General features: G+C 52.5%; 5 protein-coding genes across 5 annotated transcripts; 2 read left to right on the top strand and 3 right to left on the bottom strand.

The window, feature by feature from the left end:
• Positions 1-19: 19 nt before the first annotated feature.
• HER10_EVM0008765 (protein-vacuolar targeting protein Atg18) lies at positions 20-2992 on the bottom strand. The gene is made up of 4 exons (XM_035478274.1): positions 1994-2992; positions 1753-1907; positions 551-1686; positions 20-474 (listed from the first exon to the last, which is right to left on the bottom strand). The coding sequence occupies exons 1-4, from the start codon at positions 2052-2054 to the stop codon at positions 426-428; spliced, it is 1401 nt and encodes a 466-aa protein (XP_035329772.1). The 5' UTR covers positions 2055-2992; the 3' UTR covers positions 20-425.
• A 1130-nt stretch (positions 2993-4122) lies between these two features.
• Positions 4123-6557, top strand: HER10_EVM0000658 (leucine carboxyl methyltransferase; the record flags this gene model as incomplete). The annotated part of the gene is made up of 6 exons (XM_035470430.1): positions 4123-4182; positions 4256-4291; positions 4346-4530; positions 4595-4956; positions 5006-6030; positions 6090-6557. 6 exons carry the CDS (start codon positions 4123-4125, stop codon positions 6555-6557), a joined length of 2136 nt encoding a protein of 711 aa, XP_035328782.1.
• Positions 6558-6734: 177 nt separating this feature from the next.
• Positions 6735-8579, bottom strand: HER10_EVM0003617 (major facilitator superfamily transporter; the record flags this gene model as incomplete). The annotated part of the gene is made up of 4 exons (XM_035473286.1): positions 8116-8579; positions 8041-8055; positions 7306-7979; positions 6735-7239 (listed from the first exon to the last, which is right to left on the bottom strand). The coding sequence occupies exons 1-4, from the start codon at positions 8293-8295 to the stop codon at positions 6735-6737; spliced, it is 1374 nt and encodes a 457-aa protein (XP_035329111.1). The 5' UTR covers positions 8296-8579.
• Positions 8580-9817: 1238 nt separating this feature from the next.
• On the top strand, positions 9818-11337 carry HER10_EVM0012563 (uncharacterized protein; the record flags this gene model as incomplete). Its single annotated transcript, XM_035481956.1, has 1 exon — positions 9818-11337. Exon 1 carries the CDS (start codon positions 10489-10491, stop codon positions 11335-11337), a length of 849 nt encoding a protein of 282 aa, XP_035330225.1. The 5' UTR covers positions 9818-10488.
• Positions 11338-12083: 746 nt separating this feature from the next.
• On the bottom strand, positions 12084-13952 carry HER10_EVM0006934 (uncharacterized protein; the record flags this gene model as incomplete). The annotated part of the gene is made up of 3 exons (XM_035476505.1): positions 12084-12791; positions 12851-13709; positions 13765-13952. The coding sequence occupies 3 exons, from the start codon at positions 13950-13952 to the stop codon at positions 12084-12086; spliced, it is 1755 nt and encodes a 584-aa protein (XP_035329547.1).
• Between the last annotated feature and the right edge of the window lie 1458 nt (positions 13953-15410).

Below are 15410 nucleotides of genomic sequence, written 5' to 3'. Positions count from 1 at the left end.
TTTGACTTGATTTCAAATTACTTGGTTATGCTTTCATGACGAGAAGGTACTGCTGCTGGTCTAGTATATGATCTGAACCGATCCTGTGCCGTAGACCACAGATTTACTTGTGGGACTCATGATAGCAATTAGTCTGATGTGTAATTGGCACTCGAGCAAACAAATGCGCGCTCTTTCGTAGCAGTCAGCCACTGGGCAAGTAAGTTGCTCCAAATAACCTGCGTCAAGAATGCAAGGTGCCGTAGCCTCCTCGTGGACCATGCCGCCTCCTTTGGGTACAGACCAAGATAAACGGAAGTAGGAGAAGATAGATAGAGAAATTTGTCCGGACGCCTCATAATGCTGAATCGGGGCCCCCATCTTCTACTCCCACCAGTCCCAACTTCAATTCACCATCTCAATTCATGAGCAACGTCAACAGCATTTCATGTGCCGTACGAGGACGCGTCTAATTTGTCATCGCCATCAATGACTCTGCCAAAGATATCTGTTTTTAGTATTGTGAACCACAAGCATATAGCGATGACGAGACAACGGTGCGATAACTTACGAGAATTGTTTGACCAGGTAGCCCTCTCCACCATGCTCCATGTCAATATTGTACACATAAAAGCCACCGTCACTAGTGACTACCATTACTTGAGGACTGCTGCTGCTCATGGCCACGACACTTCGAAGCGGGCCAGTCAGCGGCTGCGACCCGCTCCCGTTGTTGTTCCCACGGGCTTGGCCCGTCGGTGCGTTAGAAGACTTTGGAATCTTGATGTACGCAAAGTCTCTGAGGGGCTCCCACATCTCTGTCACCGTCTGCGGCAAGTATGAGCCAACGACGCCGGCCACGCTGCGACCCATAATCTGCGACGAGCGCCGGAGCATGCTACTAAAGGAGCCACTTTGCCGCCTGTTGATCTGTTGCTGGGGATGAGAAGAGCCGCCGTTACCTAGCCCAGCGGGTTCCGCCAGGTCGCTTCGTGGAGAACCAGCCGCACTCCCCACAGGCGACTCATTGTTGCTGTCATAGCTGCGTGACCTCGACCAGCGATCCTGGCGAGGTGAAGCAGGTGTCTCTGCTGCGGCGGCAGCGGAATTGTTGCCTGGAGGGGGGGCTCCGAGACGAAAGATGTGAACTGTGTCGGAAGTTGAGGAGACGCAGAGAAGGGTAGAGCTGAGGTTGAAAGACATGCTGTAAATAGTGGAGGGATAGGTTCCCCGGCGGAACTGGTAGAGTTTCTGACCTCCCGGGACCGAGAAGACGCGGATAATGGTACCAGTCTCGCTTGCTGTGGCCAAGAGCGTTCCTTCACTATTGAGGCAGATGCAGCACAGTGGTGAACGATGAGCCTCGATGACATTCACAGCCTTCAACGTGAGTGTGTCGAACACCAAAACCTCTCCTGATGTCGGTGCAACGTACGTTGAAAGGGGAGGCGCATGGGCTGGTCTTTTGTCTCCTGAGTCCTCCCGAGGTTTCGGTAAAGGATACGCAATGTAGCAGTTCTCTGAAGAAGGTGATAGAGCGCAAATTGCGCCTGGGTTGGGAGACGTGGGAATCGTGAAGAGAAGGCTCATATTAGAAATGTCATATAAGTAGATTTCGGATTCGAGAACCACGGCGAGACGTTTCCGGTTGAGACGCACGGCGAGCACGGCTGATGGAAAGGTAAGTTCGCAGATGACTGAGGATCTCTATTTATCGTCAGAGGAGTATCATAACTTGGCATGAATAATTGCCAACAAGTGGTCAGCACTCACCTTTGTGTTTTGTATTATCAAGTGTCGAGGGGACAGGATCAGGGCGACAAGAGATGTCGAGAATAGCATCTCAATAATAGCAATGTTGCCATCATCGCTGCTGAAGATTTTGGAGAACGGGTCGGTGTGGTAGATTCGGAAACCCTTGGAAGTACCTAGCAAAGTGGAACGCAAAACAATTAGTAAATTTGATCTGGAAAACCCGTATGGGACCAGGAAACCAGACAGCAAGGGATCTTACCGACGGCCAGACAGCTATGGTCCTGATTAAAGGTAATAAAGTTGAGGGCGGTATTCGCCATGGTGCGCTGCTCGGATCACGGTGGAGATGCGGACGACGATTCTGGAACAGCAGGTTCTGTAACGCCCGGGCAGCGCCGGCAATCGATGAGGACCAGGCAACCCAAATGTGACTTCTCACACTATTGGGCAGGTTTTGCGGGTTTAGGTGTTCGCGATACTATGCACGTCGCGATAGATGCTCGTCCAAGCCCCACACTGGTAGAGGATCGGGATCAGTGGCGCAAGCAGGAAGAGATTCAGCGGCGGCGGTCTGGGGTCGAGGTAGTCGACGATATGCCAAGAAGAAATCGAGGATAGACGGCGTGAATAGGATACGATGTATGTTTCCGCATGTACTCGAAGGCAGAGGATTATTTGCTGGATCGAAGTAGGAAGCAGCGGCTCAGCGACTGCTGGCGGCTCTCAGCTGCCAAAAAGTCCGAAAGGATGATGGTAGTCTCAAGATGAGGCGAAGTTCGGTTTGACGGCGACGAAAACGACAAGGGATCAAGTGCTGCAGTTGAAAGGTCGGAGGAGGTTGGCGCAAGATGGCGGCAGCACAGCGGCAGAAGAAAGTTGAGGTGAGGAAGATGCCGTTGCGGTCAAGCAAGGTCAGAGAGGTCGGGCAAGGAAGGTCGATGTTGGCGTACGGTAGCTTGTGGAAGTAGATCCAGGCGGGACGGCTCACAACGCAACGTGAATGGAGGAGGCACTCCGATGTCAATCCAGTGGGGGGGCGGCGGGGAAGCTATGTAATCCCATGGTCCTAGCGCCTTAGTAGCCCAGAGCTCATCGCGGACGGATACAGACCTCAAGTGACAGAGCACCATACTAGGTAGGCACGTATGTAGGTAGGTTGCCTATCCGGACGTGCCGTGTGAGCTTACCTACCTAAGACGGAATGTACGACGATGTATCCAGGCATTTTACTTCACTTTGGCGCAGGCATTCGAAAATCAAAGTACCTTGGTTGCGATACCTACCTACCCGCGCAGGGGGGGGTTTTCAACATTGCCCCAAAAGTATGTACCCTTAATGCCCTTAGGCATCATAAGTATCTACTAGAACAGGTAGGAGCCACATCAGTATGTGTGCTGAGTTAAACATACAAACACTGTTCCTTCCTCCTTCTGTTTTTGTAGTTCAGAATGGACCTACTCTGTATATATATAATCACTCCGAGTGCTCGAACAGAGGAGAATTAGAACAGATGTTGAGTAATATCGTGATTTTTATTAGAAATGCTGACCCTTGGGCTCATTCTAGAATCTGTACATAGTTGGACCATTATACGGGCAGCAGGGTGCACATACAGCATAGTCCATTAAGGGGGCAGAGGGATGGACCACTTTTGAAACCCCCCCCCCCAACCCGCATAGGTAGGTAGGTATCTTGAATCTTATCGTCTTGGGTGTTCTCAGCGAGGCAGGGCCGCGTGCAGCTGAAATGGCTGGGTGTGTTCGTGGCACATGGCGCGTGTGGCTCAAGCTCTGGGCAGCTGGCGGAGACTCACGACAGGTGACCGATTGGGCCAACCTGCCCAGTGGAACCTGGAACTCGAGGCACCTCAATACCCAGGTGCCTATCCAGGTACTTCGAGGCAGGTACCTAAGCACGTACTGTTTTGGGGAACATCCCTGATAAGATAAGGCAACCTACCTGAAAGACTTCCGTGCTCCAATCTTAGGTTTCATGAGGACAAACTATGAGGTGATGTGGGCACAGCCAGGAAATAATTAGGTGAAATCACCAAGCCTACGTGGAATATAATACATCTTCTTGGCTGTGACTTGAGTGTCTTATTCAGAACAGCTCTGCTCTAGCCCGTCTTTCACATTTCTTAACGATGTTCTAGAGCCTTGGTGACGAAGAATGTGATTCAACCACCTTTGTCCCGCAATGGGGTTTTAGAAGCTCGGAGCCCCGTTGTTTGGCGCCTTTCACCGAGGAGAGAACTTTCTGCAAATTTCAGTCTGAGTAAAAAAAAAAAAAAATTAGCGGCGCCAAAACCAGGACTCTCGCGGATATCGTAATCCACTACATGAGGCGTATTGAACCAGGCGCAAGCTTCGTTGTGATCCGTTCAAGATGGCTCCCTCTACCCAGGACGTTCGAAAGTCTCGGGCTTCAGACGATTTGATCATGGCCGTGAGTGGGTTTCCAGTGTCCATTTATCTGTCTGATTCCTGACTTAATGTCACTCACACCCTTTATTTCGCAGACAAACAATAGTTCTATCGTCTCAAAACGCAGTGTCGTAAGTCTTGTTGCCGCACACTTGGTTGAAACGGAATCCTGAAACCCATCTAAGGAACATCTTTACTATCCTGACGAGCCTCACTACTTTCGTTTCTTCGTGAAAAATTTCCGGAGAAGGGCGCCTCTCGTCAATAGAGGCTATCATCTTAGACTCAAGGTTATCGACACCCTAGTTCGCCGATTTCTCCAAAAACAATCAAACCGAAAGAAGGTCGTCGTGAATCTTGGCTGTGGAAGGTGAGTTCCAATCTGCTGTCCTACATGTTCATGGGGCCTTTACATTGATAACCCTTCACGAAAGCGACGTTCTGCCGTGGCAGTGTCAAGTGCGCTATCCCGATTCATGCCAAGATGTTACTTTCCTCGATGTCGACTACCCAGATCTTATTCAGAAGAAGCGGCAGATAGTGCTCGAGACCCCCGAGCTGCAAGACCTGATGGGGACTTGGGAGGTAAATGACGATTCCCCAATCGTCCTCAAAAGCCAGAAGTACTGTCAAGTGGGATGCAATCTCCAGCAGCTCTCGGTTCTGCAGAGTTGTCTCGACACGCTCTTCGACGTGCCAAACACCGAATTCCTGTTCGTGGCCGAAGTTTCCATTACTTACATGGACACGAAAGGTGCAAATGGAGTCATCGAGTGGGCAGCCACTGTTGGAAATGGTACGTTTCTTACCTTAGACTGCACGATACACTCTAACTAGATACCTAGCTGAATTCTGTTTACTGGAGCAGATCCTGCCAGATGGGCCTGATCATCCTTTTGCTCACACGATGCTTGGGCACTTCAACAAGATGAACGCTCCACTCAAGTCGGTCCAACGCTATCCCACTGTGGCCAGCCAGGAGAAGCGATTTCAGTCTCTTGGCTGGCCATCAGCTGAGAGTTGGACACTCTGGGAAGCTTGGTCTGATAATTTGTTCATGACTGCTGCAGAGAGGCGAGCCCTCGACTTGGTTGAGTCCTTTGACGAGTTGGAGGAGTTTGCTCTCTTCGCCAGCCATTACTTTGTCATCCTTGCTACAACTCCGAGGTCTGAAGCCCAGGGCCACGTGTCCAAGGTCCATGAAGAAGCCGTCATTTCATCCTTCCAATGTCCGATGACCATGAGCGCCTACGACTCTGCTCAGGGGCACCGCCGGCTCGGCGCCGCAATGCTTGTCAGAGAGCCCAACAGCGGTGAATTCATCTCTCACAACTTCGGTCAGGGGCCTGTTGGACGAATGAATTCTGAGGATCTATACCAAATTTCTAGCCAGCCAGTGGCTCCTCTCCCATCCGCCAATATGCCCTCTGCCAGAGTATGCCATAGCCTTACGGACTTAGGCAACGCTGGTGTTCTTCTCGCGGGCGGTCGCGCGTCCCCCTCAACGGCGTTCGGAGACTGCTGGCTATTCAACAAGCAACTTTCTGCCTGGGAACGAACAAAGAATCTGCCCGTTCCCCTTTTCAGGCATTCTGTTACTCGACTGGGTTCTTCGACCCTTGCCCTCCTCGCCGGCGGTAGGAAGAACCACTTCGAAACGTCAGCCGAATACTTCCTGTTTGACCCTGCAAAGGGTTGGGAAGAATGCCATGTACAGTCTGCGCCACCTGCACTTTACAGTGCTACATTTGTCTGCGTAGGCGAAGTGGGATCTCGAGCTTTCACGGGTTTCCTGTCCGGGGGCAGCCTTGAGGATAGCGTCATCAACCAGAAACTTTACACTTGGAGATTGGACATTTCTGCACCCGAGGTACGTGCCGATGCGACTCCTTGAATCATTTCTCTGCATTCGCTAATGCCCATTTGTAGCCCGTACTTTCGTTTCAGCAACGAATTCCCAAGGATGGGGGACTGCCCGGTGCTCTTGCCAGGCTTGGCTCTTTCGCTATTCAGTCTCTTGGTCACACTCTATTGCTTGGCGGAGTGATTGAGGGGGTCCAGCTTCCATCAGTATACGACATCATCGTTCTCAAAGCAACGGTAACAGAGGTCAGTGTGGTGGCCAGGCTTGATGGCACAGACAGCTCCGGCGTGATGCGCCCCTTTCTGATGGGGTCTTCCGTCGTGCACTATGGAGATGGAAAGCTCGCCATCCTCGGAGGTGGCGCAACGTGTTACGCCATGGGAACTTTCTGGTCTCCTGGAAGCTACAGCTTCCGCTTCGATCCAAAGCTTTTACCTCAGCACGGCACAGGGCAAGCAGCCTCACGACCCGAGCCGGTCCAATACCAGGAGACGATTGAGTTCTCGGAGAGCGAGAAGAGGCCCGTCGAATAGAATGAGGCCGTATCACCCCTCTTCAACATCACTCATAACCTCACATTCTGCATTCACACTGCAATCGGCTATGTCCTCAACAAACTGCCGCACCTGGCAGTAGTTGGCTAGTCGTGGGCCATCTGCACGGAAAGATCGGGAATTATAGCAGAGCAATGTGTTCATTCGATAGAAGGATTAGCCTCGGCCTCGAAGCAATCGCTTCATCGAAGAAAATAGACTCTTGACATCGCTACCAAGGCCCTCTTTGTTCTCTCGTGCCCTCTCGAGCCCGCCTCTCTTGAATCCCCCAGGAACACAAAGCCACAAGAGTAGAAGAAATATTAGAAGGGCCAGGATTATTGGCTGTAGCACCTGGACGCCTTTGCTCTGGGCGATGGCCCCGATGGCAAATGGGAAGATCGCTGCACCGCCGCCACCAAAGGCCGCAGCAAATCCAATCACGCCCACATGGTAGTCGTTGGGGAGCAATTTGGTTGCGGTAACGATCACGGCGGGGAAAAGGGGGCCAAGAAAGAAGCCGAGGAACGTGATGAAGATGACGGAGGCGACAAAATTAGGAACGAGCCAATAGAGCAGTTCAAGAACGAGTGAGATGACAAGGTAGATGGCGATCGCGCGCTTCTCTCCTATGCGCCCCGTTATGAAGCCCAAAATGACTCGTCCTATCGTCAGTCCCAGCCTGATGGGGAGACAGGTTAGTAGGGATTCCTTAAGTATAACAAAGCTTGGAGAGGAACATAATTACCAGAACAGCACCACGGTGACGCCAGCCAAGAAAGGCTCAGCGTGCCTTACGCGAAGCATGAAGGTAACAACCCACCCACCCAGGCTGACTTCTGCTCCGACATAGCCCAACAGAAACAAAGCCAGAAGCCAGGTGAGTGGTTGACGCACCACAGTCATAGTTGTCGTCCTCTTCTCCCCCGTCGAAGACTGGTGGGTTTCCCTGTGTATCTTGCCAGTGGCGCCCCAGAACGCCGTGATGGCGGCCACGAAGTTCACCGCGGTGACGCCAATCATGACATAGTAGAAGGAGTACCACGGCAGCTTGCCCTTAGTCACCATAGCGGAGGCGACCAGAGGGCCGATGGTCGCGCCCAGTCCATATGCACCGTGAAGAAACCCAAGCAGCTCGTTGGCGTTTTGCATATTGCCGACCCATGCGTTCCAGGCGCTATCTTCGAGGCCGTTTCCGAAGCCTGCGAATAGCAGGACGACAGGGAGGACTGGGTAAGGCGGATGGGAGACAAGAGGGATGTAACCGATCATGCGGCTGATAGGGCCAAGTACTGCAACGCCTCGCTGACCGAGCTTGTGATGTATGAGGTTGTTGGATAGGGCCGCCACCAAGTAGCCAATGAATGGCGAGAGGAAGAGTAGGGCGACGACGGTATACGTGATGTTGTAGTACGTTTCGATCTGAGCTCCCAACGTCAGGCTCATGCTACTGGGTGGAAACTGAGGGTTTGTGTGAACTCACATAAGGAATTAGGGCCTATAGACAGAGAGTTGTAAGTATTTGATATATCTGAGTATCGCACGTATGTAGGCTTACACCGACGGCAGCGTCATTCATGCCCATGATGATGAAGCTCCAACAGGTCACGAAAAAGCGATAAGTATTGATGCGGGTCCCGTTCCAACGCTCTCTGGTCTCCTCAAGAGTGTTAATTGGAGGTACCTCTGTTACGTCTTCCCCGTCTAGGACAGGCAATGGGGCAATTTTCTCGTCCATTGTGAGCCCTGGCTGGTTTGACGAGATGCCGTAACGTTAATGTATAGACGAACGACTGTCTTTGGGGGAAATACTGAAAATTCGGATCTCCGAAATATTATAGTTAAGCCAGACAGACCTTAGGACGATCGCACGAGGTGCGCGGAGCATCACGACTTTAAGATGGTCGAAGTCGGGAATACAGTCCCAGCAGCCGGCAAAAGCCCGGAAATTCTGCCGTGCAAAAGGAACGGTTCACTTTCCTGAGAGGAGTCTCCATGACCTATTGAGAATAGGGCGTGAGACCATCCAATGAAGTTCGCGGAAGTATAGAATAGACGGCCTTCTCAAATGGAGGTGGTGGGCCTCTACTACGAACCGTGGAGCAACATGCAGCCGATGTTTAGCCAGAGCGGTACGAACTACCGGGTGGGATGCGGGCGATCACGAATCGGTGATGAGCATGTGCGGAAATGTCTGAGGTCGACGGCGGTGAGTGGTTTTGGAATGAACCCACTTTGGACGATAGCAATGATGGCCGGAGAGGGCATCCGCTGTGGGGCCGGTCCGGTGTGCGGGGCTGTCTTCCTCCGGTGAGCCGATTCTCGGGGGGGTTGTAAGGGCTGACTTCGGATTCGTTCGCCGAGGTATCCTTGTTGGGAAAAGGGGGGTGTTCAGTTCACTCAAGGCTAAGGTACTCTTGAGTTCGTCAGCGAAGATTCGCTGCATTTTCGCATATCGGTGAGGTGTGCCGTGAATGCCTCGTGGAAAGCCTGCTGATTTCTTACCGATGTGAAGCTTCGGAGGGACTGGCCGCGCATTATGATGGCCAATGGCAGGGCCATTTCAAGGTCATGCCACCTAAATTAGCAAAGGTGGCGGGGCCATCTTCGGTGAGCTGTCCAATACCCAGCCTTTTTTTTCCTTCCTGTTGTCGCCATTTCCTTCCTGCAACTGCATCACCTCACACCCAGCACCAACCCAGCAGATGGAACTCAACTTACCACAGCCGTTTGTTCGGGCTGTGGAGAAGCAGAATTACGCCGATGTAGCAAGTGGAGTGATTGTGGATGAGGCTCAACACGGCAGTTTGAGAAGAGTTCCGTAACTCTGCATCTTGCACTACCTTGGACTAAGGTAGTATTCATACCACTCATGGCTCGCTCGCAGTAGGATAGATAGGAGAGTCAGGCTAACTACATGGTAAGGCTAAGGTACCTCGAAAATCCCACGTCAGCAACGCTCCGCGTCTTTCGAGTAACAAGTTGCTCTAAGTACGCTGGTAGCACATGCTCAGGCAGTTCCCATGTTCGCTTGAAGTTGTGAATTTCCCACCGAGTGTCATGTCCTTGTCCGTTCCTACTCACCCATTATGCGTGACATCATCGCACCACCCACCTCTCGAATATGCGTGCGAAAACCCTGCACTTGACACATACCGAAAAAGGTAAGGGAACGACATCGGACCGCGTTACCTTTAACCTGACGGTCATCTGTAAGAGAAACGCGGTGTGTACCCCGCCCATTTCTCATAGAAAGCAAACCAGAAAAGGTCGAAGATCTCCAATCTTTCATAGGCCCTGGAGTGCCATGTTGGTCAGCGACGTACCTAGATAAGGTACTCCTATTCCCCGGCCGACTTCGAGTGTGACGGCGGTGCAGCAAACCATCTGCCGTGTTACAACCGCACACAGGCACGGTACTTCACTCAAACGCTGTGACCTCGACCCTCTCTGCCTCAATCCCGCGGCCTTCTTCTAAGTCCCGGGACTCTTTGACCTAGTCATCAGACTGAGCTTACACAACCTGAAGATTTATTTGCCCGGAGCTAAGCTCAAACATTTTCCCTCGCTCATTCTGAAATCCCTTTCTCGGCATCGCCACGGAAGAAGCAAGTCCTTACATCTACGGCCTCTGCTGTGTTTGTACGACTTTGTATTCCGCGTCGGCTAGCGATTGCAGCAAACTTCTGACTACCAACTGCATAAAGATCTCCTGCCATCACTCCTTCGGTCTCTTGCAGCCGAGGTCCGCCTTACATCAGTGCCGCCAGCCTCGCGGAGACTCTCTACCGCCGAGTTCATTAGATCTTCCAAGACTGTACAAGTCTTCTTGAAGGCTCGATCAACTGGCTTCGAAAACCTCTGATTCCATCACCAGCGCGCCAGTCATCCCGTCAAAAGTTAATAGTCTCGCACACCACTTGGCATAATCATGTCTAGGTACTATGAGCACGAGATTAGGGAGGACCGCCCCCGCAGCCCAAGCCACCATCGCCGCGATGACCCCCCTCCCGTCACGAAGGAGTACTCCCCCGAGTACTACTCCGGCGGCGGCGCCGGTCCCATTCAGGTAGTCTATCCGGCCCGAGGCCCCGTGCCGATCGCCAGCGGCCCTTACATCTCGGGTGCCATCCCCGTCGACGCTCCTCCTCCTCCAGTCCATCCATACTACCCTCCCGAGTCACCACTCTCTCCCCGTGACTCAAATGCCCTACAGCTCCCGCCCCAACCCCGCTATCGCCCACGCTCCCTCCCACCTCAAGCATACGCAGTAGGCAGACCACGCTCGCGTTCACGCCCGCGAAGCCCTATCGGCAAAGCCCGTCACGCGGTCGACCACGCCTTCACCCAGTCATCCTCGGGCATCGGCGTAGGCCTCCTAGGCGCCGTCGTCGGTGGCCTGGCAGCGCGCGAAGTCTCCGACGCCACCGTCCGATCGCGGACTCGGAAGGAAATGGAAAACGGCACATACCGCCCGCGCTCGCCACGCGAGGCGGAGAAGGCGCGGGTGATATCCACCGTCGTCGGGGCTCTCGTGGGCGGTCTCGGCGCCAACGCCATCGAGAGACGCTTCGAGGCTGCTCGTGAAAGGGATAGAGAGCAGCAGCTGGCTTGGGAGAAGAAATGGGGAAGGGGAAGAGATCACGAGGTGGATCATGGCAGAGGGCGTCTGCGCAACCGGCATCGAGACGAGTGGAATGACGGATACCCCGACTATGGATATGAGGATCGTCGTGGCGGAAGACTGCGAAGTGAGGAGCGCTATTCGTACAGGAATTGAGATTGCCGAGACAAGCTTCACTGCCGGCGTTACTGTAAATGAAACCCGTTTTACGACCTGATGACTAAAGAGTGCTTTTCCTTGAGTTGATGACTGGTCGATGTCCGGATATCTTCTGGCAGGCGGATCTTCGAACGTTTGATTGCTTTGCTGTGTACGGAGTAGGCTGAATATATCTGCCTTGTCATCGATCCTTACCTTATCTCTTAGATATGTATCCGTACGGTACGTCTTCCCACTTACCTATAGAAGGAACCAACCCTATACCTGCTTTCATTTCTTCTCTGACTCAACCGATCTTACGTTCCAGGCTTCTTGGCAGAGAGGGTTTCCCGAGGAATCTACAACGTGAAGTAAGACCAGATATATCGCATGTTATACACCTTCCTTACAAATATCTCAACAAAGTTATTGCTACAATCATATGTCTTAGTCTACAGAATCCGTGCCGCATAATACTCATTCTCATCAATTGCCACAGAAGCAGTGACAAGTTCATAATGCAAATCCCATGTGACATCTCGCAGTAAGAGCAGTGCAACAGCTGGCTGAAGCATACCAAGCTCAAACGGCAGACACTCAGCAAGGCAAATGGCGGCAAGACCTCGTTTGTATCCATCTCCCTTTCGATTCATACCGTGCAACCATTGCCCATCGACCGCACCTTTGACCTTTCGTAAACGTTGTTAAGCCCATTTCAGCTGTCGTAAGCCATGCAGCATCGATAAGAGCCAGACCGTAACGGCTCAGTTGTTGTACCGAAGGGTCTCCTTACCAACATCGTAGCCGTCAGGGATCAGGTGAAGCCCACCGTAAGGATCCGCGCCTTCGATCAGCTCTCTTGATGGTATCCACGGACGATCACCCTGGCCATGCGGCAGTGTTTGCGCAGAGTTGTCGCGATCCAGCTTTGCTCGGTAAGCCTGCTCCCTCTCCACAATGACCTTGAAGAACTGGGCTATCTCGGCAATTGCTATCTGCTGCGCCTCTGAGCATCCAATAGTGTTACAGAGAGATTGTGAGTCAACAAGCTGCTTAGCGATGACGGAATCAGGCTGGCAGTAGGTACGAATGCGCAAAGATCGTGCATTGATTTTCATCGCGTGAAGAAGACCAGCGATCTCCATCGGGTTCCCTTGACGGCGGCCAAAGAACTGGAACTCATCAATGTGTAGATGAACGAGATCGAGTTGTGTTTCAAGGTCGTAGCGAAACCCCACAACTCTTGGGCGGCCCTTTTGCGTCCACCCATCGGCAATTTTCTTGAGTTTGTCAGGGTTCAGACGACCATGGTTCAGCTCATTAGTGATGTAGGCATGCAGTGCGTTGCTGATATGGAACTCGAGCTCGCAGTAAAGAAGACTCTGCTCACGGGGGTCAAGAGAGATTGTGACTCTCTGGACTTTCGCCTCTCTCTCCATCTCCCTAGGCTTCCGAGTAGCCTTGTTCTCAGTCTGTCGGTTGGTTAGCTAGATAACTCGAGATACGGACGTTGGAGTGCAGGGACGTTTACCATTTCCTTGGCAATTTTCTTGAGGTAGTCAAGAAGTCCGGGCTTCTTTGGGGATCCGTCCTTTCTCTTGCGGTCGGGAGTGTTGTCAGGTCGCTCAAGCCATCCTTGCTCGCCAATCAGGGTCTTGCCCGCGATTCTCTGTACGGGAAGTTCCTTATAGGCGAAGTAGGGCCGTAGAGGAGAGTATATATCACTTGCGTCCATGGCTGGCTGTTTGAGAGCTTCCAGTCTACCCTTGGGCGGGCTACGGCCTTGAGCACTCCCTCCGCGACCGCTTATCTCGGGAACGAGTGCCGGAGCCTTTGAATCTTTCCAGCCGCTGTACGACTCCAACACATGCTTAATGTGTCGCGGGATGTCGTCTCTGTGAATCCGTAGAGGGCTCGGATGGCCTTCACTCTGAGAGTAGATAGAGGATGACTCTGCTTGGACAGTTCCTGCAGAAGAAGGGCTATCAGGGGTCATTGGCGGACGAACAGAGGGCATGCCGCCAGCATTCTCCACGATAGATCCATACTGACGACTGTCTTGAACGTTGACAGGTTTGGGTGTATGTTGCTGGCGACGTTCGGCCAGACTCGATGCCAGAGAGCCCTTGGCCTTGTGGCCTTTGGGAGGTGAGCTTGGCATCAACTCTGAAAAAGTAGTCGAGTCGCTTTCGTGGCCATCCTCGAGAGGCTTGCGATAGGATTTGGCTTTGTTGGTAGACTTCTGATGGTGAGGGTTTCCATGACCTCGAGGCAAAGATTGGGGTTCGGTAAGAGCTTCAGCGAAGTCCATGTGTCGCTCGGGCGACCTAGGGCGACTGAAGTTGTCCACTCGGCCACGGCGAGATGGCGACTCGCTTGTGCTATTGAACCTTGTCACTTGTCAGTCGCGGTTTCAAGTCTGGATTCTCGGAAGAGAATACTCACACGTCGGTCAATCTGTCCATCTGGTTTTCAGTCAAATTCAGATTGATTTGCACTGACTTGTTCGGCTTGTGCTTCTGAGGCGACGGTGATCGATGTTTCTTGGGCGAAACTGGAATGAAGCTACCCTTGATTGCGGAGGGTACCGCCACTCGACCTTTGCCTCCCGTCATCTCCGAGTCCTGGGTCATGATGGGGAGATCAGTCGATGTCGTTGACGTTGTTTCTCGAGTATGGCGCCGATCAGAGAATCGAGAGCCAACAGAGCGGGATCTCCGTTGACGTTTGGTTTCGATAAGGTTCCCAACCCTTGAGCGGAATGAGTCCTCGCGGAAGTCAGGTCCCGTACGTCGATCAATTGGCAGTAGCAGAGAGCGAGATCTTCGGAGGACAAGCCGAGGAAATGGCCCGACAAGTTCAGGGTCTTCGAATTGACTCGTCCGAAGTTCCGAAATCCAAGCCTCGATCCGACTGCGATAAGATGAAGGGTCTGAGATGAAGAAAGTCAGTTTTCAGCGTATTGCTGAGTATCAAAAAGGAGGAGAAATGGGTGTTGGGGGAAGAGGAACTGGATTTCACGTGGCAACCTGCCGGAAGATGAAGCAAGCGTGTTTGTTTACATACCTCTTTGTGGGAAAATGGCTTCCAGGTCAACTGGATGTGCTGCCGGATCCGATGCGGGGCGCTGGTCTATTCGATTGGAATACACAACTTAGCCACAATCTGGCCCAGCGGGATGAAGAGGGATGACGATGGCCAACGACGAAAAAGCAAGGACGACCAGGGACGTAGTAATAGCAGCACAATGCCTCTCACTTCAACGGGTCACCTACCTTCAAGAATCAGGGAGGAGTGCCGCCCATTTGAATCTTCCGATAACGAGACATTGCCAGTTCTTGGTCCAGACTTGTGTTCCATCGAGGATAATGACTGGTTCCTCGCATCGCCAGCTACTTTACATTAGTCATGTCTTCTCACGCATATTGCATAACACCTACGTAGAAAGGATTGCTCCAGTGGCTGTGTACCGAGACGCGCCAATGGTTCAGAGACAGTGACCTCTTCTAGGCTTGAAGATGATCGTGTCTTGCCTTGCCCTACCCATATATCCTCCGCTTGATAGTCGCTGCAGGATGCCCGAGATCCCGGGACAACGCCAATATCTACTAGCGAGCCATTGTTTGAGCCTGAGGGAGAACCGTCATGCTCAACATAGGCGTAGAAGGCCGAAAGCGACGGTTGGTGCCGCGCTTGAGCGTCGGGTATTAGTTCAAAAGTCTCAACTCAGCTTACGAACATCAGAAAACACCTACTAGATCTCATGGCATCCTGCCCTTCAGACAAACTTGGCCTTGACGACGTCCTGGAGCGAGAAAGCTTCTCCGATCGATCGCTCGAGTCCATCCCGCTGGAGCGAGACCCCCGTCCGACGTCACGAAGGACGGGTTGTTGCTTTGTGATGGTCAGCTCTCGAGCTTTCCCAAGCATATCTTCCGTGGCAATTTTCCGGCCTCCGTCATGATCGGGAGGGTTACAGATCTTGGATAGAACCGAAAGTTTGGTTGGAACAGTTGGGCCGCGAAGTTGGTCAACTGATGGAGCAAGCCGTAGTTTGTGGGTCTCGATCTCGACGATGGTGACAGGGTGTA

This window comes from Colletotrichum scovillei (genome assembly GCF_011075155.1).
Source record: "Colletotrichum scovillei strain TJNH1 chromosome Unknown Contig00009, whole genome shotgun sequence".
Lineage (NCBI taxonomy): Eukaryota > Fungi > Ascomycota > Sordariomycetes > Glomerellales > Glomerellaceae > Colletotrichum > Colletotrichum scovillei.
This window is presented reverse-complemented; position numbering and strand designations above follow the sequence as displayed.